Here is a 24926-nt window from a genome sequence, read left to right as displayed (position 1 = left end):
CAGTACCATCTCCACTCAAAAGACCCTGAACACGATGACTCCCCACCAGCCGCCCAACTACACAGCTCTGAGTGTGCCATCTATACCTTTCAGAAGAGGACTGTAGCTTTTAAAAATGTTTGTTGCTTTTCAACTTATAAAATGATTACTTATTGTAAAGAATTCATAAACTACAGAAAAAGTCAAGAAAAAATATCATTCACAATCATACCACTCAAAGATAACTATGGTTGGTGACTTCCTTCCACTCTTTCATTCTGTGCAGTAAAACATAGCACACTATTATCCATACTATTGTGCACATTGCCCGTTTCCACTCTTCATTATGTTATGAAAGTTTTTTGCATGTCAGTAATTCTTCCTTGAAAACACACCTTTTAAAGGCTGCATTGCATTCAGTTTCAGGTAGAGATGGTTTATAAATCCCCTGTTTGGCTTTTATGTTTTCTGGAATTTTTTTTTGTTAATTGCTGCTATAAATTATATTTTAGTGAACATCCATAGATAACAGTTTTGTGTACGCATTTAATTATTTCTGGAGGATATACTTTAAAAGGTGAAAGTTCTGAATCAAAGTATGTTTACAGGTCAGTATACATATATGCTAAACTTCTGTTTAGAAAATTTCCACCAATTTGCTCTCCTGTTAGCAAAATATAAAATGCCTGTTCCTCCAAACATTATCCAATATGTTTATGATTTTTTTCCAAAATTTAAAAAGTATAGTTGACATACAATATTATATTAGTTTCATGTGTACCACATAAATCACCATGATAAGTCTAGAAACCATTTGTCACTGTACAAAGTTATTACAGTATTATTAACTATATTCCCTATGCTATGCATTACATCCCGGTAACTTACTTATTTCATAACTGCAAGCTTGTACCTCTTGATCCCCTTCACCATTTTTGCCCATCCCCCACTGCCCTCCTCTCTCGCAACCACCAGTTTGTTTTCTGCATCTGTGAGTCTATTTCTAGTTAGTTTTGTTTATTCATTTATCTTGTTTTTTAGATTCTACACGAGTGAGATCATATGGTATTTGTCTTTGTCTATTTATCATAATTCCTTCTATGTCCATCAGTGTTGTTGCAAATAGCAAGATTTTATTTTTTTATGGGCGAGTTACATTTCTTATATACCACATCTTCTTTATTTATTCATCTATTAATGATCAACTAGGCTGCTTCCATATCCTGGTTATTGTAAATAATACTGCATTGAACATGAGGGTGCATATATCTTTTAAAATTAATTGTTCTGTTTTCTTTGGATAAATAAACAGAAGTAGAATTGCTGGGTCATATGGTAGTTCTATTTTTAATTGTTTTGAGGAATCTCCATACTGTTTTCCATAGTGGACACACCAATTTACAATCCCATCAACAGTGTACAAGGGTTCCCTTTTCTCCACATCCTCACCAACACTTATTTGTTGTCTTTTTCATAATAACCAATCTGACAGGTGTGAGGGGATAACTAGCTCCGTATGGTTTTGACTTGCCTTTCCCTGATGATTACTGATGTTGAGCATCTCTTCATGTGGCTTATTGGCTGGCTGTATGCCTGTCTTTTTTTTGAGACATGTTTACCTAGGTCCTCTCCCCATTTTTTAATCATATTGTTTTTCAGATATATCATTTGTGAATATCTTCCCCAATTCAGTAGGTTGCCTTTTTTTTGGTGGTGGTGTTTGTTTGTTTTTGTTTTTTGTTTTTTTTTTGCTGTTCAAAAGTTTTAGTTTGATGTAGTTCAATTTGTTTATTTTTTAGATTTGTTGTCCTTGCTTGAGTAGATGAATTTAAGGAAAATTGCCAAGACTGATGTCAAAGTGGCTATTGCCTATGTTTTCTTCTAGTTTGATGGATTCAAGTCTTACATTTAAGTCTTAAATCCCTTTTGAGTTTAGTTTTTATATGGTGAAAGATAGTGGTCTAGTTTCTTTTTATTCTGCAAGTTGCTGTCTAGTTTCCTCAGCTCCAGTTATTAAAGAGACTGTCTATTCTCCATTGTACATTCTTGCCTCTTTGTGGGTAGATTATTTGACAGTATTAGCATGAGTTTATTTCTGGGCTTCCTCAATTCTGGTGCACTGATTTGTGTGTCTGTTTCTGTGCCAATACCATACTATTTTTATTACTGTAGCTTTGTAGTGTAGTTTGAAATCAGGGAGCATGATCTTTCTCAAGATTTCTTAGGCTAATTGGAGTCTTTTATAACTCCATATAAAATTTAGAATTATTTGTTCTAATTCCATGAAAAAAAAATGCCATTGAGATCTTGATAGGGATTGTATTGAATATGTATATTGTTTTAGGTAGTATGAACTTTTTAATGATAGTAATTCTTCCAATTTATGATCTTGGTATATAGCCTTCCATTCATTTGTGTCATTTTCAACTTCTTGTAATTATTATTGTTAATCAACAATGACTGTGCCAACTTGAGAGGAAAAAGTATTTGATTGCTACAAAATTCCACATAGAAATACATAAAGGAGGAGTGGTGAATTATTCTACTCCAGACAAATGTATAGGTTTGTGCAGATGCTACCACAATTGTGCCTATATATAGCTATACAAACATATATATATATGTGCTTTATTTGAACAAAAGTGGTATTATAGTTGTCTTCTATTCTGCAAAAACAAAACAAAAAACGTTTTTTAAACAGTTATAACTAAGTTGTGGAGATTATTATCAGTTCATCTTATTTTAACAGCTGAATAATAGTTCACTACATCATCATATACATACATACATCATATACTATATGTGCTTATGTATGTATATGTGTGTGTGTATATCTGTGTGTATATGGTTATTATTGACACTTATTCTTTACTTTTTAACATTTTGGGTAAATAAGTTAAGAATTGAATGATTAGGAGTATGGGAAAGAAGGTAATGTTCTTATACCTATTTTCTAGTATCGGTGGTGGTGAATTGTGCTAATCTGTCTAAACCTGCTCCGTCTCCAACATACTACAGTTACTTACAGGATGGACTGTGTTCCATACCACACCTGAATGAGGCCTTTTGCAGTGTTTGAACCTGTACACTTCTTTCACTCATGAGTAATTGCCCATCTACCATCTTCACAATTGAGTTCACCTGTTTTGTTACATGTTCTCATGCTCAGTGAAAGATACACAAATCCTTATAAATAATTACCTTCTTTTTTCTTACTGAGGCATATCTATTTTTATTGAACATTTTTGCCACTTAAATAAATCCATGACAAAAAAAAAGTGTTCAATGCATTTGTAAACCCTTATAACTCAGTTTCTCTAAATCCCATTGGGAAAATGGGGGAATCTTTCTGTGGAGCTAACATTAAGTTTGCAATACAATTCTTGGGTCAATCTTAATATATTCACTAAACAAATACTCCTTGAGCTCCTGCTTTGATTCAGGCCCTGTGCCAGGTGTAAGGAATGAATGGGAGAGCTCAAATTATAATGGAGGAGTCAGACAAAGAAATAAAGCTGGGTCAAAATTCACAATGGAAAGTCCACTTCTGTTAAAGGCACTGAAGATATTGAGAACAAGACAGTCTTCAGTAGAGATTAATAAAGGAAGAGGACAAGGAATCTGAATGAAATTCAGAAAAGTTTGTCATTGTTAACCATTAAGACCTCTTAGGCGTGAGAAGTCTTTGTATCAACTTGTATGTAATTATTGACAATTTAGGTGGACCAATTGGACAGAACAGCTCCCCACATCATACACTTGCATTCACCTTCTCAAGTGGGACTCTTGAAAAATGGCCACTATGGGATTTACATCACTTCCCGTGTGTTGAAGGCATCTGACCCTGACACTGATGATGATCAGATCATCTTTAAGATTTTACGAGGCCCCCAACATGGACATCTGCAGAACACAACAACAGGTATGGCCTTCCTTAATCCTTGTAATTGCTCATTTTAAAATACCCAGCGGCTGGCAATGCTAGAAAGTAATTTAATTAAGTGCAGCCCCATTTGGTTAACACTCTCTAGGGCTTACTGATAGATGCAGTTTATAAATCAATATTGGTGCAAAAGAGAGTTTGAAGCTGAGCTTTCCTAAATTCATCTTGAGTGGGAGAACCAAATACTGATATAATATTTCCTTATGTGCTGTTGTAAGAAACAGCCAGATTGTAATATATTCAGAGGAACATTCAGTGTCGGGGCCAAATTCATACTTGTGACTAACTTTTCCGATTATAAATTCTAAATGATGTCAGTTTATTTTTAAAATTTTGGGGGTTTTGTGTGTAATGGTTTCTCTGGATTATATCTTACTTCTGCTTTATGAAAATGATGATCAAAATATACCACTAAAGAGGATGGCATAAAATTACAGATTTTATTACTGTATCTTCTACTCTCCCTCTATTTTTTTATATTTTCTTTAAAGCACAATATTTCTGAGACAAAGTAAACTTTATTTTTAAATTTTATTTATTGATTGATTTGATAGAGCGAGGAAGGGGGAGAGAAAGAGAGAGGAACATGGATTTGTTGATCCACTTATTTATGCATTCATTGGTGGCTGAGTTTTGTATGTGCCCTGACCTGAGATGGAACCTGCAACCTTGTATCAGTTCAACACTCTAACCAACTGAGCTATCTGGTCAGGGCTCAAAGTAAACTTTAAAGACTAATTTAAGTTCATTGCATATAAGTTTTAAGATAGTTGCAATAATGTTTAATTTCTTTTAAATATATACTCTCGAGATTTTTAAAGCTGATATTTAAAATAATATAGCCATACCATTTTATTAGCTCTTAATTACTGTTTTGTTTGATTATCCACCAAATTCATTTATTAATTTTTTTTGTAGGTGAATTTATTCATGAGAAATTTAGCCAAGAGGACTTAAACAGTAAGACCATTCTTTACATCATAAACCCATCTTTGGAATTTAATTCAGATATCATGGAATTTCAAATCATGGACCCCACAGGGAACTCTGCCATCCCTCAAATGTAAATTCTTTTGCTTATTCAGTAGTCCTGCATATACTGTCCAGAATGTATCTGATTAGGAGAGTGAAATGAAATGTTTTTCCAAACAGAATCTAAATGGATAAATGATAAAACATTTCACAAGCTCATGGAGTCTATTTTGGAGAGTGATGATTCTTTCTCTTATTAATGCTTGATAAGCCAGTAGCTTTACAGAGTATTAAAATGTTAAAAAGTTAAGCTGCATAGTGCTAGGTCATTCAGTTTCTGCATGTCAATGCATACCCTTCCTCATACAGAGACATTTCTGTCAACAATTCACCACATTTTGGATGGAGCTTGCAGGCTCATGTAGGAATCGTGCAGCAAGAGGTCACTCTAGGACTGTGTTAGTCACCCACCTTCTAAAACACCCAGTGCCAAAAGAAGGAGGCTTTTAGGAAGAGTTAGCAAAACGTTCTTCTGTTCCAAAAAAACAAAACTAAAACTGAAAAACAAACAAAAATTATTACTTGAGACTGTCTTTAGAAGATAAACCTATCATAGGTAAGAAGTAAAGAGGGGAATAGACTTGTAGGTATTAAGTAATACTTGAAAACTGTATAATGAGTACAACCCTCAGAATAATAAGAGTAACAAGTCTTCAAAATTGAACAGATTACTAGATCACAGTAATTTCATTCATTGGGTCCCTATTCTAGACTTTTCTTGAAGGAAGACCTTGAATAATTTACCAGTTATCGAATGACTGTAGAAATGTGTATTATATATAGTCCATTCTTGTGCTTTTTTTCTTTCTTATACCCTTCCCCAGCCATCTCAAAAAGTTGGTGTTAACCATATTCTAGGAAAACTACACAAAATTAAGTGAGTACAGCCTCTTTATGGAATTTTTATGACAGTGCAAATGAAAAAACTGAAAGTTTCACCTCTGCTCTCTTCCTTCTTGCTTTTTCTTTCCGATTGTGATAGTAGTTCCAATATGGGTCAGCAGAGGTCTCTGTAGTCATTGTTAGAAAAATGCATCCTCGTAACAAAACACTTTCCCAGGATTCAACCTCCATTGCCCCGATAAAGTGCAGTATCTGGCTCAGGTGCGTTAATGCCACAGACTTTTATTAAGTGACTGCTATATGACAGGTGCACAGTATTAGAAACTGGTAAATAGATATGAACAAGGAAGGCCTTGCCCTTGACATTTAAATATAATCATGAACTTATCAAATTAAAACAGATGACCACCACCCATTAAACTGCTCTTGTCTAAGAGAAATGTTTCCTCAGGATTTTCTTTATAGAAAATATATGTATATTAACTACTTGCAATTTCAGACAAACATCTTCCAACTCAAGGAAATATTAAAAAAAAAATCTGCTCCAGAATCATTAATAAATTGTGACTTCACTTAATTTTTAATAGTTCCACTAAAAAAACACAAGAATTCTGATCAGTCTCGCTATTGACCTAATGCTGACTGCTGGTCCTCCATGTGTGAACACAGCATAGTTGATAAGAGATTTTTTTTCCCCCAGCAATAATATTGGATTAACGTTGCTTCACTTATATGCCCTTTTCATTCTTCATCATTACAAAAAACATTGCTTTTGAAGATGATTTATATTGTTAAGTAATCATCAGATTTATGAGAGTCACAGAAGAAATTATAACCTTAACTGAGGCTATTTTAAATAGGCTCCTGCTTGTGTTGAATATTAATTTTCATATATCTATGCTAAAGATGTTTCTAATTCAGCTTGAAATGATTAGAACCAGTGCAACAAAATGATACCTACCAAGTGTTAGTCCCAAAATAATTTTAATTTGATTCTGACATATATTAAGCTGTTTTCTTTAGAATGAGCAAGGGAAGTAGAATTTACTCAGCATTTATATCCATAATTTTTGAATGGGATAGTTGTCTCCAGCCTCATTTGTTTTTGGAACAAGAAGCACATTTTTCCAGTAAGAAACTATCTTAGTAGTGAGTTGTCTTCCCAAGATAGCCAGCAAGAACCTAGTTACACATACAATATAAATGAGAGCCATTTGCAATATGTTTTCTGCTCTGTTTCATTGCTCTTCTTTTAATCATCACAGCCTTCTATGCATTAGGTACCATTAGGTGCAGAATTTTCACGTGAGGAAACTAAAGCATGAAAATGGAAGTGATTTTTTCCAAGCTTATGCAGCTAATTAGTGAAGGAGCTGGGATTCAGCCCCAGGAAGTATGGCTCTAGAATCCTTGGTTTTCCTCACTGTATGAAAGAACTCTTGCCTACCCTCATCAAAGTCTGCTAACTGCCTAAAAGGAAGGAAGCTACACACTTATCTCTCTTCTTTTCTCCAGTCATTGGCTACCCAGGCAGCAAGAAAGGAGAAATACTTCCTCTTCAAGGACATTAAGTTTTAGTTGTTGTTTTTAAATGTAAGTTATAGGTATTAATGTGAACATGCATTCCATGTCTAACACACCTGAAATTGGTATTGATAACAGACAATAAACCACTGAATTTAGAGCCAAAGAACAGAGTTTGCTCTTTGAAACTGCCCTTGACTCAGGTGATTGGTCAAGCCTTAGTTATCTCATCTGTCAAGTGGGGCAATACCAATATTTGTTTAGAGAAACAAATGAGTTAAAACACGAAAGCATCTTGTATATTTGAAGTCCTCAACAAGTTTAAATTGTGGTAGTGATTACTCCTGTTGTTCATTCATGTGGGCACAAAGACTAACTGAAGAAAAATTCTGGAGGCAGGGATGGCCAGCTAAAGCCCATTTCTAATTAGAAAGTGATGCTGGAATGATTCACAAAGTGAACAATCAACATGCTCATTAATCAATGAGTTAAAAGCTGTATAACTTTGTGTCCTTCTTTGGTATAGACAGGATTAATAGATTAATATTTTACGTACTTGAAAGAGTGAAAACCTTCTATAATAAATTAGCTAAAGGGACTTTTGGGTGCATCTGGAGCAGAAAGAGGGCTCTGTTAAAAAATGACAAGGACCTCAGCCAGGGCACACAGGAGAAGCGCCCATCTCCTTCTCCACCCCTCCCCCTCTCCTTCCTCTCTGTCTCTCTCTTCCCTTCCCGCAGGCAAGGCTCCATTGGAGCAAAGTTTGCCCAGGCGCTGAGGATGGATCTGTGGCCTCTGCCTCAGGCACTAGAATGGCTCTGATTGCGGCAGAGCGATGCCCCAAGATGGGCAGAGCATCACCCCCTGGTGGGCATGCCGGGTGGATCCTGGTCGGGCGCATGCGGGAGTCTGTCTGACTGCCTCCCTGTTTCCAACTTCAGAAAAAAAAAATGAGAGGACCTATGTTCGAGGGAAGGCCCCAGAATCTTGATTGCTAGTAAGTTTTCACTCTTGCAGCATTTCTATGGAATATCTGTCCTGAAGAACCAATTGATATCCCATTAAAAACGGTATTAGGAAGGCCTAGTTCAGCTAAACTAATCAAGTTATTACCAGCCAGCCAGCCAGCTTGTGTGCTGTTTAACTGCATCACATCCCAGAATCACAGAGGTGCTTATACGGACTGGGGATCTCTGACAGAGAAATATATAGTACGTAGCACATCTGAACTTCATTTGACTATAGAACTACTTCTTCTCCCTCTACATCTCCCAACCCCCATAATAACTCATGGAGCAAGTTTTTCATGCAATATATTTAAGGAGACATTTTATCATGATTAGAAATTATTTTATAACACTGAAATCCATGGAGTATTGTATAAAGATTTAGACTTGGCTAAATGCCTAAATTTCAGGTATTGCACTAGGTATTTTCACATACGTTGTCTAATATAATCTACAAAGCACAGGACTCTGAGGTTGATAAGAAAATCAGGCTCAAAGCATTTAAGTAATTGGCCTGAAGTTCACTTGAGTGGATGAGTGGCATAGCAGAAAGTGAACCCTTATCCCCTGACCTAAAAGTGCGAGCTCATCTTACTCATCTTAGTGGCTCATGCCTTGGTGTGACTCACTCACAAGCTCATGTCTGCTCGCCAGTTCCACTTAAATCTCAAGATGATCTTCAGAATTCTCAGACTAAACTACATAGGACCCACATCATTCATCAAAAACACCTTTGCAGACCATAGAATGTAGCCAACTTTTGACCAGTTTACTTTTAACCAGTTTCTTAATACATCTTCTCTGTTGACCTCTCTCTTGTGAGCACTGACAAAGAGTGAACTTCCAAAGAAAGGCTGACCCACATTGAAGCTCTTTCTAACCAGAGGTTGCCTCTGCAGGGCTGCATGACCCTCAGCACTCTGATTCTCCTCCCTCCAGCGGCCCTCCCTCTAGCTGTTCTGTAATTCATTCTTGGCCTGGAAAGAAAAGGAACAAAAGAAATGAAAAAGAAAAGGGATGTCTAATAGGTGAACTTTACAATGGTTTGGCAGCTTTTATGAAACACCTTGTAGGGGAAGAGGTTGAAACAGTTGGCTAGGTAAAGCTTTCATGGTATCTGCAAGGCAGAAGTTCAAGTATTTATTTCTAGATTCGATCTAGGGAAGCACAGAGGAAAGAAAGGGAAATAGCACTTATTAAGCACCCACTGTGTACAGGTGCTTTATACATATTAATGAATTTTAATTCTCATCCTTTGACATGAATATAATTCTCCCCATTGTGAAGATAATGAAAACAGAGGCCCAGAGAGACTGAGTAACTGACCGTAATCACACACTAATAAGTGGTTGCAAAATGTGTCTGACTCCAAAGCACTTGTTTGGGTACTCACTGTGCTGCCTCCTGGCTAAACACTGTTTCCCCATAATCGTGAGAGAAAGACAAAAATGAAAACACAGGTGTTCATAGCATTAGATTATGGAGCTTAATAGCATCCTCTTTGAATTGATAAATCTTAGATTGACTACTCAGAAAAATATTTTTTAACATCTCAATTTTCTAAAGTCATGTGCTACTTGATTATAGATGAAGATCTAGTTATAAGAATAATTTAATCACAATTTTAGCTTCTATAAAACCTTTCACTGAGAAGATCAAAATACTTAATGGGTATTCATTAAAGTTCATTTAATTCCTTTGAAGTACAGACTCATGATTATTATACTTAGGGATGTGAGGAAACTGAGGCATAGAGCAGCTAAGTGTCTTTTTTACACATTCTTGTTAACCTAGATTAATGTTTCAAATCCCAAACTGAAATTTTAATCATAAATGTGTCTTAAAACTTAAATTTTTTTTCTAAAAAGTTATTATTAATTTTAGAGAGAAAGAGAAAGGATGGGTGAGAGAAAGAGAGAGAGAGAGAGAAATATCAATTTGTTGTTCTACTTATTCGTGCATTCACTGGTTGATTCTTTTTTTTTTTTTCCTACAGAGACAGAGAGTTGGAGAGAAAGATAGATAGGAATAGACAAACAGGAACGGAGAGAGATGAGAAGCATCAATCATCAGTTTTTTGTTGTGGCACTTTAGTTGTTCATTGATTGCTCTCTCATATGTGCCTTGACCGTGGGGCTACAGCAGACTAAGTGACCCCTTGCTCAAGCCAGCGACCTTGGGTCCAAGCTGGTGAGCTTTGCTCAAACCAGATGAGCCCACGCTCAAGCAGGCAACTTTGGGGTCTCGAACCTGGGTCCTCCACATCCCAGTCTGACATTCGATCCACTGCGCCACCACCTGGTCAGGCCACTGGTTGATTCTTGTATATGCCCTGTCCAGGGACTGAATATACAGCCTTGAGTATTAGGACAACTCTCTAACTATGCTACCCAGCTTGGGCTCATAAATATTTCTTTAAGTTTATTGTTCTCTTATATGAATGAATCAAGTAGCCACAGAATAAAATATCAGAAAGTATGTATTTATGACTCTACCTCAACACTACTGACATTTTGGGCAAGGTAATTCTTTGTCATGGGCTGTGTGGTAGGGTGGGTATCCTGTGTATTGCAGGATATTTAGTAGTACCCCAGGCCTCTACCTGCTAAATGTCATTATTTACCCTCCTCTTGTGTGATAATCTAAGCTTTCTCGCCAAATGTTGAGAACCATGCACATGCTTCTGAAAATAGCATATATATGTGTTAAGAAATCATGATGTATGGTAGAATGCTGTTTTATCAATGCCATCGTTCTCTCTAATGAAGTGCAATAATGCCAAAGAGCCCAGAATAAGTCAGGGCTAGAAAGAACATATGAAAATTATCCTAGCCTATGATTTTTTCTAATTGTGTGAAATCTGATGTTAATAGGACTGTGGAGAAAAAATTTTTTTGGTGATCAACTTAGTTTACGAAACAATGGGCTAAAGAAGATTCATTTAGCAAATAGTGAGCACTTATTATATCCTACTTACTCTACAACGGACTTGAAAGTACATCAGTGAACCAGACCCCTTTTTACTTGGAGCATATGTAGTATCCAAGTAAATTATAGTATGTTTAGAAAGTATAGTCAGTGAGTGACAGAGGGACCAGACTTCTTATGACTTCTGATCCACTTTAATTTCCACTACTTCATCCTAAATCTTCCATTCACAAGAGAGTTTTGCGAGCCCAAATTTAGTTTTCACATTAAATACAATTTTCTACTGTGATGAATGTAGAGGATGAATTTGAGGATGAATGTCCTCAAATCACTTAACAAGGTGTTTTTCAACTGGGGATGACTTCCCTCCAAGGGACATCTGGAAATGTCTGGAAAGAGTTATGACTGAGCCTGACCAGGTAGTGGCACAGTGGATATAGTGTCAGACTGAGATGGGGAGGACCCAGGTTTGAGACCCCGAGGTTGCCAGCTTGAGCGTGGGCTCATCTGGTTTGAGCAAAAGGTAACCAGCTTGAGCCCAAGGTCACTGGCTTGAGCACGGGATTACTCTGTCTGCTGAAGGCCCATGGTCAAGGCACATATGAGAAATCAATCAATGAACAACTAAGGAGCTGCAACAAAGAATTGATGCTTCTCATCTCTCTCCCTTCCTGTCTGTCTGTCCTTATTTGTCCCTCTCTCTGACTCTCTCTCTCTGTCACACACATAAACACACACACACAAAAAGTTTTGATTGAGTGACTGAAGAGAAGTGCTACCACTGCCTTTGGTGGCTGGAGGCCAGGGATTCTGCTGAACATCTTACAATGCACAGGACAGTTTTCTACAACAAAGAATTATCTGGTCCCAAATGTCAATAGTGTTAAGGTTGAGAAATTCTGACCTAGGGGTTGAAGGAGTTCTCACTCCCTACTAAATGACTTAAAGTGATTACCAATGGGTTTTGCAGAAAGTGTGTCTGGAAACTTAATTTGACCTCAGAATGAGCTTTACTCAGTACTAATAGGGTAAAGAAGTGATCATTAAAATACGCAGATTTGAACCAACCCTTGTCTACTGGACACTTATACATCCAGTGTTCTCCAAATTTCTCTCATGGGTTCCTGCATCTGGTTATCTATATGATGTCAAACACACAGCTGTGTGCCTTGTAGCAGGGAGAATTCCCAAGTGATTGGCTACACTTCTTACTTTTCTTCCAGGTGTTTGTGTAGAGTTTAAGCAGCTAGAGTCTCAGCATAGAAAGATCTCACAGTCCTGCAAGAAACAAAAACACATTCACAACATGTGTTGCACATATCCCATAGGTATACAAGTGCTTTGCAATTTAAATATTTTTCTGGAAAATATATAGCCTGGCTTAACTTTTATGTCTTTTCAATAGATCTTTATTGTTTGTACGGAGTAGTTTCAAGAAAATGAAATAGAACATTGTATAAGGACAACCTTAACCTCTAAACATTATGCAGATTCTAATGGTGCGTCAGGGAAATGCAGGCACATTGCCAAATGCCAAGACCCTTTATGCTTTGAAGCTGAACAGCACTCTTCATAGTCCCTTTATTGATCTAGATCAGCAATCAAACTGCATTTAGCTTTTGGCCTTGAGGTCCTCTGGATCAACACAGTGACACTGATAAATTTTTGCCTGTCATGGTTAGCATTAGCAATGGATAAATTCTCAGGAGATTGGACATTAAAACTCATTTGAACCTTACTGAGACTTAGCTGAAATTCATCTATACTTTTCTATTTCACATGTTTCCATTACTTTCCTTTCTGATTCATGTTTTTGTGATAAACTTACTCTCTAATATGAATGGCCCCCAAGAATGCCTGGAGAGCTCTGTGAGATTTGAGAACTCCATGTCCCACATGGTGGCACCGAGAATTTCTAGTTCTGCAAGAAAAATAATTATTAAAAAGTATTTTAATCTAGATGAAAGAGCCTGAATACAATGGGAAGTTAGAAAATATAGTAAAGCAACCGCTGTAGGTTTTGTAAAAAGGGAAATGAATGAAACAAAAGCAATGGGAATGTTTGAAGTGATCGCCGTGAAGATTGCGTGTGTCTTGTATAATGCTGAAGGTTGCAGGGGGTGAAAAAAGTACCACGTTTAAAGAAAAACGTCTGGGGAAAACAGTTTAAGTTTTCTAACCTAAAAAAAAAGTATTTCAGGATAAAGATAAAATTGTGTTTTTTCTGCTTGAGCTCAAACACAAGAGTCATGAATTGCAATGGGAAAAGGATGACGGAGGAGCAATAGAATATTTGGCTTCAGGTTTATGCTGAGAATTTCATCTCTGTTATCTATTAACTTTGTCATAGGTAGTTGTCTATTTTTTCTGAGATTTGGTTTTCTTTTCTAAAAATAAGTTTTCATATGAAGATTAAAGAAGACAGTTTCCATCAAATCTTGGACTCACTAAATGTGTTGTGGGGAAAAAGACAACCTTCTGATACACTTACTCAGTTGTATAGCTGCATCTGAGCTACATATTAGCACAGCCCTTTCATACTCACAGAAGAAGGAACAGATAATGGTTATAAAATGCCTGGGCATTTTAATGCTTAGGAACATCCTCAATGATAGCTTGTTATTTAACTGAACCCACGTTCAGAAAAGATTTGTATTGGGAACAGTTCTTGGTGTGCTAATAAAGAAGCCAGAAGACAAATTAGAAGGTTTCATCTCAGCGTCCTTTCCAAAAATGAATGTCTCCTTGAACTTCACAACTGCTGCTTCTTTTCCCCTCAGAACACTCAATTTTGTGTCCTTTTTCTTGTTGTTGTTAATAACTGTGGGAACTCCGACATTCTTTTAACCTTAGTTTTTGCATTTGTAAAATAGAATTCTGATAATTTCTTTATCTCATGGTGTTGTTTTAAGAGAGTTTTAAATGAGATAATGTTAGTAAAAGTTCTCTGTGAACTAAAATGTAAGCACACAAGTGAGAGGATTTTTAGCATGGGTGTAGGCTGATGAGCTACCTCTGTCACCAGTCTGTGTAACCTGTGGTTCCGTCTCCCGCCCAGCAGAGGACCCCTATGGACATTTTAGTGTGTTTCTTATGATTTTTTTCTTTTCTTTCCTACACAGTTTGGAACTGAAGTGGTCTCACATTGAATGGTCACAGACTAACTATGAGGTCTGTGAGAACGTGGGCGTGTTGCCCTTGGAAATTACCAGAAGGGGCTATTCCATAGACTCAGCCTTTGTGAGTGTAAAGGTAACAATTCTAAAATGTAAACTGTCTAGCTAAAACTTAGATTGCTAGTTGGTGCTTTTGATTATTTTCTTAGAAGAAATCAAAGTAACCAAGGACATGTTAAACTGTGGGAGTGCCATGCTGTTCTGGAGATTATAGATTCAAAATCTCCTTGTCCCTCCCTCCTTTATCTAGCTTCCTTAGCACAGAGATATGATATTGCCAACCCACTTTTAGTTTTTAAATCTGGTTATTAAGTCTTGAAGTTTGATTTCACAGGGAGATATATCCGACCTAGTGAACTTGGACCACACTCAGCTTTGGAAAGAAATGTTGTAGGCAAGATATTCTGTGAGGTAACCAGAGTAAATTTCAGCCCCTGAATGGCTTTCTCTTAGTACGCATCAGGACCACTACTTCTGGTCTCAGTGGCTAAGGAAAATCAGGGAACAAACCTATCTTAAGAGTCCCCAAATCATGTAAAATGAAGAGAGCATACTTCAATATAGGCACCCTGAAATATAAGGAATTTTCAGTATTCACTTTGGGATTGGTCAACTTGCTACTCCTTTCTATTGACATGGACCCGGAAACACAGCCTATTGCTTATATAGACTGAAGGATTTTCTAGGAGTTGCTATGACAATAACATTTCAAGAGAATGAAGGCATGAAAGGTTTTACATACTAATGACAGCCAATAGGCCTTAAGACTCCCCTCCTCTTGCTAATGAAAGGCACACTGGTATTACCTTCTGGAAAACATGGCAGGTCAGTTAAGTCTCAATCACAATAATAAATTCAAATCACCCTCAGAACCCTGTGCACCAAAATTCTACCATATCCAGACTCAGTTATTATCTTTCCAGTGAGTATAGGTTCTTCACCCCAGATCTGTGGATGCTGCATTGTTGTTAAAACATTAGACAACATGTTATCATTTTCCAGCAGATTGTTTGTGGAAAAAGAAAGAATCTGCCTGGATGGTTTTCTAACAGTCCTCTGGTCCTCCATAGAAAGTACCATATGCTCGAGTCTGGAGTTTTGGGCTACGCTACCATTCACCTTGCCAGGTAGAAAGAACCTACGTGGCGTGACATGAAGCCTTTTGTCTACTTAGCTGAATGCAAACCATGAACTTGCCAGCTGAGTGGGCAAGCTTTCATCAAACACAGCCGTGAGCCCTTCAGGGATGACTTCGGCCACAGCACACAGCCTGCCATTTCATACCAGAGCTTAATGGCTACCTGACTAGGAGCAGGAAAAGAAAAAGAACTTTACCTGTGTAATTTGCCCTGGTTTGAATTGTGCACCTTAACTGGACTGATTTCTCCAACCACTTTGCCTGAGACTGTTCCTTTTCCCATGTAGGATTCTATACACTCAGTGGTTGTAAACACTAAGTAATTGCACATGCAAGAATCATGCAGGGATATGTAATTCCTGGCATATGGTGGGTGCCGGTGTACAATGGGCTGCCTTTCTACAATGAAAGATTCTTTGTATGATTCAAAGATACTTAGCCCTGGCATTGTAGGCAAGGAGCAAGTGGGATTTTAGGAGGTAACACCCATCTTGAGCGAAATGTTTCCACTACAGACCCGTTGGCGTGTAGTAAGGCCCTTGATTAGATATGGAGATAATGTGTGAGGCCATAGAAATAGGAATTTTAAAGTTTTTAATCACGCATCTCATTCCTTTGTAAGAAAGTGAAGAACTATGTTAACTCACTTTCCTGGTCATCTTAAATATCAAAAAAAGTGCAAAAGTAACAGCTGCCTGTGTTTTCCACAGGATTCTCATTTGAGGACCATTTTTTTTCAGCCAAAGACACTTTTCTTAACATATATGTATTGAATACTTAGGCTCCGTCTGGGAGAAGTTAAGGCCATGGCTTTAGAGCCCTTAAATCACCTCTGGTTTTTAGCCCTAGGAGTTGGAAACGGGATTAGTCAATAGTCTCTTTAAATCAGAGCAAAAAAAATTTAAACTTACTTGACAGAGCCTCTCGATTCTGGGTGTGGATTGCCTTTGTGGGTTGTTCACCAGGTCTGTCATCCCTACACAGTCCTCATTCACGTCTCTGAAGAGGAATGGTTTCATTCAGACAGGAAGATGGAGCAGATGTGCTCTAGTTCATCTAGTCTAAAGGCTTGCAGGGCCCTGGGGCTCGCAGGCTACCCCACAGCTAGCTGACCCCCCAGCACGCAGGCTGCTAGGTGGGGGAGGGCTGCCTTTCTTCTCCTCCTCACTCCTCCCCTCCCTATACTCTGAGGCATTGTTTTAGAACAATGTTGAAATAAAGGGAAGGTAATGAAATAAAATCCCACTCATAACAAAGAAAGATATTGCTTAAAATTTATGTTACTCTCTCTCCAATGTCTGAATCATTTATAAAGAAGAAGCAAAAAAAAAAAGTATACCATCCATTGATATTAGTTTAGAAAAAAGTTAACTTTAAGAAAGGTCCATGTGCCCTGGCCGGTTGGCTCAGCGGTAGAGCGTCGGCCTGGTGTGTGGGGGACCCGGGTTCGATTCCCGGCCAGGGCACATAGGAGAAGCGCCCATTTGCTTCTCCACCCCCACCCCCTCCTTCCTCTCTGTCTCTCTCTTCCCCTCCCACAGCCAGGGCTCCATTGGAGTAAAGATGGCCCGGACGCTGGGGATGGCTCCTTGACCTCTGCCCCAGGCGCTAGAGTGGCTCTGGTCCCGGCAGAGCGACGCCCCGGAGGGGCAGAGCATCGCCCCCTGGTGGGCAGAGCGTCGCCCCTGGTGGGCGTGCCGGGTGGATCCCGGTCGGGCGCATGCGGGAGTCTGTCTGACTGTTTCCAGCTTCAGAAAAATACAAAAAAAAGAAAAAAAAAAGAAAAAAGAAAGAAAGGTCCATGTAGCCTGACCAGGCAGTGGCATAGTGAATAGAGTGTTGGCCTGGGATAGAGAGGACCCAGGTTCGAAACACCAATGTCTCCAGCTTGAGCATGGGTTTCTCCGCTTGAGTGCAGGTTCTTCCACTTGAGCGCAGGCTCACCAGCTTGAGCATGGGACCATAGATATGACCTCCTGGTCACTGACTTGAGCCCAAAGGACACTGGCTTGTAACCCAAGGTTGCTGGCTTGAGCAAGGGATTACTTGCTCTGCTAGAACCCCCCCCCCCCCAGTCAAGGCACGTATGAGAAAGTAATCAATGAATAATTAAGATGTTGGAACAAAGGACTGATGATTCTCATCTTTCTCCCTTCCTGTCTTATCTGTCCTTATCTGTCTCTCTCTCACTTAAAAAAAAAAAAGGGAAGATCCATGTAGCTTGGATAAAAAGTGGTTTATTATAATAAAAAAAATCCCACATTATGTTAAAAACAGATTTTAAGAGTGAATTTAATCTGGTATGAGACTAGACTAGAAATTATTATAGAATACTTATTTGTATTATAAAAAAAGACATTCTTTTTCCTTTTAAGGTCAACCAAGTGTCAGCTACAGTTGGAAAAGATTTTACCATGAATCCATCTAAACTGATTCAGTTTGACCCAGGTACGTTTTGTTTCTACAGTTTCATGTTTTTGTAATAAAGTTTGAGATTTTGGAGAAGACAAGACAGTGTGCAACTTCAGCTGACTAGAAGTTCCTTGAGGAGCTGTATCACCTTGCTCCAGATCAGCTTGGCCTTGAAGTTTTCCCCCTCACATTTTATTTTATTACAAGCAAATATTTATTTAAAATGGGATCATAACAGTGAAAAATATATAAACTATCAAAGCAAAGACCCAAATATTCAGAAAAAAAATTATGTTTTTTAAAAATTATTTGAAACTGAAGTAATTCAGTTGCCTCACATTTTGATAGAAATTTTCAGAATGCTCATGCAGATTCCTAAAAGGCATTATTAAATTATTTCTATTGGAATGGGTTGATATGAGGAGATTCTAAGGGAAATTATTATTTAATTAGGTAGCACATATTTTGCATTCAATCTGTGAAAAAAATTTGCTAGGTGCAAAAGGGAATCCAAAATATGGTGCCTGCTCTCAAGGATGTTCTATCATGTCGGGAAATACAGACATGAACACGAGTCACTGATAGAACACTGGAATCCAACGTATGAATCATTGTTCTGGCTAAAGAAAGTCCTGGGAGAGTTCCCAGAATTCTGAGCAGGTAGAAGAAGAAGAAGGGTACTTTCAGTTGATAGAGGGACACATTTGTGGGGAACTGTGCCTAAAGCACTGAGGCTGGAGCCCTGGCTTCCTTCCCTGGCTTCTGTAGGTGGGGGCCAGTGGCACTCATTCACTGCTCTGCATAGTTTCTCTCCTTTCCTCTGCTCTGGATCACCTGCCCAGGGTCAAATGGGAAAGGTCTTGAGAAGTAGCCATGACTTAGCGCTTTATGGTCTCCTGCAGAGGACATGTTCTGTGCTCTGAGAACACACCATTATGACCAAACTCTTGCCATTGTCTGCCATTGACACATGACATTTATGGCAAAGGCAAAACAAAATGGCTGAAATACCATCAGTGCTCTGAAATCGACAATTGTAATGTTAAACCCGGAAAATAAATGCCTTTCTGTAGTGCATCACAAGCAGCATGATGTTTGATGATACCAGAGGTTTGCTGGGACTGCACAAACCAGGTAGTTTAGGAACAGAAATTAATTTTCTCATAGCGCTGAAGACCAGAAGTTCAAGATCACAGTCTTGGCAGGTTGACCCCTTCCGAGGGATGTGAGAGAAGGCCATGCCATGCCCCTCTCACCTGTTCTGCAGTTTAATAGACTTTGGCATTCATTGGATTCTGCTGTCTTCATGTCCGTATTGGCATTCTCCTTGTCTGTGTGTCTCTGTTCAAATATCCCCCTTTTAAAAGATCTTTTATTTTAAAATAAGGTCACAGTCTGAGGTACTGTGAATTAGGACTTCAATATATGGGTTTTGGAGTGATAAAATTTAATGTATCACAATGAGCCTTGAATTTACATTACCATAACCCAAATATTGTTGATCTGCTTTGTATGATATGTAAGTTTCTGTCTTGCATAACTTTGTTCCTTAAGCTGACCGCACTCTGTGAGACGAGCTATTCCTATTACTGTATATAGGTGATGTTTACCTTCAGATGGCTGCAAGATCTTACCTTCTGGCCAACCATAAGGTGAAGGGTGTCATGTATTTGCAATAGGTCCTTTTTGTACTTCATGTTAAGGCAGTTTCAACCTTTCCGCTTTTTGAGAGTCAAGCATCTTTATCATATGTCATCTTTATTATTTGAGGTCTGTCACGACATTATAAGTGGTTTTGGCTTTCAGGAGATTTTAGCAACCTACCAGGTGCTCTGTTTGCATAGATAGGGACTACTATATATAGAATGTGTCACACTAGAGAGATCTCTAAAAACTACTTATTGGAGAATCCACTGGATAAGATAAACACCCATTTGTCCAGAAGAGTTTATATGCTGTTTTGAATAGATACTTAATGATATCTAGAGGTCCTAAATAGTCATGATTTTAGAGATTATTTAGACTTGTTAAGAAGTAAAATAAACAGCCTGACCAGGCAGTGGCACAGTGGATAGAGTGTTGGACTGGGATGCCAAGGACCCAGGTTCGAGACCCCAAGGTCACCAGCTTGAGCGCGGGCTCATCTGGCTTGAGCAAAAAAGCTCACCAGCTTGGACCCAAGGTCGCTGGCTCAATCAAGGGGTTACTCGGTCTGCTGAAGGCCCATGGTCAAGACACATATGAGAAAGCAATCAAGGAACAACTAAGGTGTCGCAATGTGCAATGAAAGACTAATGATTGATGCTTCTCATCTCTCCGTTCCTGTCTGCCTGTCCCTGTCTATCCTTCTCTCTGACTCTCTCTCTCTGTCTCTGTAAAGAAAGAAAGAAAGAAAGAAAGAAAGAAAGAAAGAAAGAAAGAAAGAAAGAAAATCATATAAATTAAAAAGGACACTCGGTTATTGTTTAGAAATTTATTAGTTAGAAACAGATTCATGAACTAAAGCCTTACTTCAGAGAATTTTTAAGTTTCCCATGTCCACAGGTCTTGTAAATATACGATATTTATTTACTCCCATTTGTTCATCTTCGCTGCTTTTGGGTTTGGTGTCTCCATTCTCACACCCACCCTTTTTGCCCAAGCAATCTGTTCATTTCTTTAAAGACAGCAGTTTCCATGGCTGGAGAAAAAAACAGAATGAGAAATCAAGGGTAGTGGGGTATGATAAGTTTACCGATTTTTTGGGAGGAAGCTGGAGAAACTGAGTGACATTTTAGGCTAGTGAGCTGTACTCAAGGTCGCCGGCCTTGCAGCCATTGTACCAGACCAAAAACTAACCCTGACTACTTTGCATTCAGAATGCTTTGAGGACTAATCTTAAATCAATTCATAATAAAATAATTGTTTTCCTTTATAATATGTGTCTTGAAAGATTTGCTGCATTCTTAATTGAGACTTCATAATACCTTTAAGTCAAAATGTTTTCCAGAGGAACAGGTCTTTAATATGGCATTTACTTAAAAACATTGAGAAAGTATCTTCAATGATGAAATCTGCTCTGCGGGAAAATACCCAGGCATTGACCCACTCTGTGAAATGGAATATGTCTGCATAAAATAACACCTCTCCCTCCTCTTCCACACCTTTTGTTTTATGGGAACAGGAGGCCAGTTCAAGCCTTCTGAAATTGCTTATTATCTCAGTAATTTAACAAATACTTTTCACCTTGAAAGTGGGAAAGGAAGGGAAAAAAGAGAGAGAGAGAGCTCCTACTTCCAATCTCATTTACCTAAAAAAGCTGGTCCTATGTGCACACCTGGTAGGCATAGAAACACAGTTGAAATGCAGGCAAACAGATCACCCTTAAATGAAACTTGGAATAGTTTTTCTCTACCATCTGGTCCTACTCCATAAAAAAAATGTTAAAATAAGAGGGCGTTTGGTTAGGCTTGGAAATATATATTTTTTTTGTATTGGATTTTTATTTGAATAATGCTTAATTCTATGGGCTTTGAGAGTCAAGACAGTTTTCTGAATAGTAAACATCTTAGTATTCATATGTTTTCTTCATTGCTCAGCCCCTTATTTCTTTGTGCCAGTTTTATTACAGTAGTTGCCTCTCTGGTCTCCCAACTTCTAGCCTCTCTGCCTGGGCCCTATATCTTCCCATATAACACTTTCAGTTTCATTTTTTAAAGACATCCATTTCCTGTTGCCTGTGGTTTAAACTCCGAATTCAGCCACCTAATTAGTGTCCAGGGCTCGCTGTGGCCTGACGAGAAACGGCCACTGCAGCCTTTTCACCCCCATTCACCCCCGTGACCTTTATTCCTGCCAGCTGATCTGCTCAGTGTTCCCTGACCAAGGCTGCTGCTTCCCTGTCTGCCTGCCTTTGCTTTTGTTGTTTTCCCATTTATCCCCCCCCCCCAGTCCTTCCAGCTCTGCGGCCCATATACATATAGTACTTACCATCTACTCTGTAACCTTTGGCAGCTAATCATACAGAGCCTTGAATAATTGACTTTTCCCATACTCACTTTTTGTCCCTTCAAAGAGGTTTTAAATGTGCTTATGTCAGGCTTGCTTATGTGACACCTCTGGTATGTTCCATAGCATCGAAAGCAAAGGCAAGTACATAATAGACACACAAAAAATGTTTTGATGAGCTGATTTATCCATCCATGTGGTAGGGCTTATATAATACATATTTTATGTTAGATACTTCAATTTTTGCAGACTGTGAAGGCAATTGATTTTAAAAAATCTCAGTTGATATTGGAAGCCTAATAAATTAGCTGTCAGTCTAATTATTAAATAAAATTATCCCAAATACACTTACTATTTTTCCCTGTACATGCAGCCAAGAGTAGTAGAAGTGATCAGTTTCATCTTTCCGTTGGATTTCATTGGGGAATCGATGAGACTTCGATTAGTTAATGAAATCTATATCACCATGCCTTCGAGAAGGAGGCCATCACGGAGATGGCACCATCGAGAGGCATAAATCTGTACAAAACTCTCTGCAAGGAAAAAAGTACTCAGATTTTCAGAAGGCTAGACATAAAACATTTAATGGTCTATGTAGATGTATGTATGGGAATAAATGCATTTAAAAGCCAGTGAGTAAATGATAAAGTTTTCAAAACTTAGTCCTAGAAGGTTAAACCATAATTTTTTTTTATCTTTTTCCCTTTAGAGTTGAACCTTTTTTTCTCTACTAAAGAGTACTTTTTTTTTTCTTGCCACCACCACTTTTCTTCTAAATAAACCCAAGATGATGTCCTTAATCCACGTCATGGAATCTGGTCAGGAGTAGACAATCTCAGGAGTTTCTTCCAGCTTTAGTATTTTGTGTTTCTGGGTTGCTTTGCATCCCATGTTAGTGGCGATAGAATGGCTGGGGGATATATTTAAAACAGCAGCACTGTTTAGTATTAAGTTCACAAAATTACTGTAAACCAAGCTTGATTGTAACTCCATCAACAGAGGCAGACAGAAAGAAAAAAAAAATTGGCTCAGTCTATTTCTAGAACTCTCAGCCCATAAATTCTCTCTGGGAGAATATCAAACTACTGAGTATTACATCATCAGAAAAAGCGTTTGCAGGCTAAAAAGATCTCAGGAAGTGGGGCAGCCGATGGAGGCAGCTGTCTTTAGAAATCAATCACTTCAAGGGTTCCATGAATAGCACAAAGTACCATCCAATAATCACTTATAACTGTCTGCACCGACATCTTAAGAGTTTTGAAACTAGTAAGCTTTTAAGATTGCAGTACTTGCTTATTCTTAAGTAGAGAAGGGGCAGGTCGGGAAAAAATTAAATCTTGGATCTCATCTACTAACCATTTTTTTGTTCATCTCTTGCAAAATGCTGCTTACTTTTTGTTACAGTGTTTGCATTTAAATGAAATCATCATTGTCCAGGAACAAATGTGGTCTTTTAATATTATTTGGGAGAACAGCAGGACTTCAGTGAGTTGGTAGCAGTACAATAGCTCACTCAGGCTACCGCAGTCTAGCTGTGGACATGTTAATTAATATATTTCTCTGACACCTAGGTGATTGAAATAGCAATTAAAGAGTAATTAAAATGTTTACCTCTTGTAGGAATGTCAACTAAGATGTGGAATATAGCAATTACCTATGACGGATTAGAGGAAGATGATGAGGCCTTTGAAGTAATTCTGAACTCCCCTGTGAATGCAGTTCTTGGCACAAAGACAAAAGCTGCAGTGAAAATTTTGGACTCAAAAGGAGGTATTCTTTTGATCCTCATCTTGAAATCAGAAGCGGTCCTAGCACTGTAGCTGCTTGCTTTCAACAGCCGATGTGCTTGATAACGCCTTCACATCAAAACGCTTAATTTCTTGTCAAGAAAGCAGCCGAGGTCGTGATGTAGGCCTTTTATTCTGCTTTCTGCTTCATGCGGCGTTCCTCCTGCTAAGAACTATCGTTTCAGAAAAGCAACAAGTCAGCGCTGTAGTTAGTTTTTTTCCTACCCGTTTGTTGTTCTCACCAAGGGGGAAACAATGTTGGTGAGAATCTATCGACAATTATTTTCCCCCAGAGTCTGTAGGGCTGTAATTATCTTCCTTTGTTAAAGAGAGCTCTTAATGCCTAAAATGTGAGCCCCCACTGGAGTGTGACCAGGAAAGGTCTAAAAGAGGAAGGAATGGGGGAAGAATAAATGTGAAAGATGCAGCTGGCTTGGCTTGAGGATTCAGGAGCAGCTAGAGAACATTAGTGAATAACCTTGGGTTGCAGAGCCAAATAGGTCCTGGGTAGTATATGCTAAAGCACAACCTGTGAGCTAAATAATACAGAGACCAACCAAAGTCCCTGGTGCTCTGATTTTTTTTTCCTGCCGGATACCTTCTTTTTATTTGTCCATTTAACATTTGACAACTGTCCCATCACCATGCTAGCTCTTAATCCGCTCTTTTTATACTTGTCATGCCCTATGGTTTGTATGTTTTTCTTACCTGAAACCTATTATCTCTTCTTCTCTTTCTCATTCTATAATAAAAATAGACGCTATCATCATTCTTTTGTAATCAGATTTCCCATCCAAGTACTAACCAGGCCCGACCCTGCTTAGCTTCCAAGATCAGACGCGATCGGGCGCGTTCAGGGTGGTCTGGCCATAGACTGTAATCAGATTTCCACATTTCTCCCCACCATCTTGCCTCACAAAAATTGTTTCTTTTTTAGTAGAATTTTCTAGTCACATTAAATATATAAAATACATGAAGTATACACTTTTCACATGAAGTATAAAATATCCAGATGTGAATTCTGGGTTTAGATTCTTTTCATACTAATTGGCAATGTTTCCAATGGAAGTAGCTCCATTAAGATTTACTGGATCTTTGCTCTGTAGCAGTTGAATGCTAATTTTTATAACTGTTACTCGAGTTCACTGATATCGTCCAACAATTTCAATT

At 38.3% G+C, this 24926-nt stretch overlaps 1 protein-coding gene across 1 annotated transcript in view; it reads left to right on the top strand.

Moving 5' to 3' along the window:
• FREM1 (FRAS1 related extracellular matrix 1) overlaps nt 1-24926 on the top strand; it is a 175258-nt gene that overhangs the window by 132644 nt on the left and 17688 nt on the right. The window contains exons 26-30 of the mRNA XM_066257282.1: nt 3700-3901; nt 4841-4985; nt 14379-14508; nt 17946-18018; nt 23590-23739. Coding sequence (XP_066113379.1) covers nt 3700-3901; nt 4841-4985; nt 14379-14508; nt 17946-18018; nt 23590-23739 — 700 coding nt within the window. The remainder of the gene's footprint in view (nt 1-3699; nt 3902-4840; nt 4986-14378; nt 14509-17945; nt 18019-23589; nt 23740-24926) is intronic.

Source organism: Saccopteryx bilineata, chromosome 2, assembly GCF_036850765.1.
Source record: "Saccopteryx bilineata isolate mSacBil1 chromosome 2, mSacBil1_pri_phased_curated, whole genome shotgun sequence".
In the NCBI taxonomy this organism is placed as follows: Eukaryota; Metazoa; Chordata; class Mammalia; order Chiroptera; family Emballonuridae; genus Saccopteryx; species Saccopteryx bilineata.
This window is presented reverse-complemented; position numbering and strand designations above follow the sequence as displayed.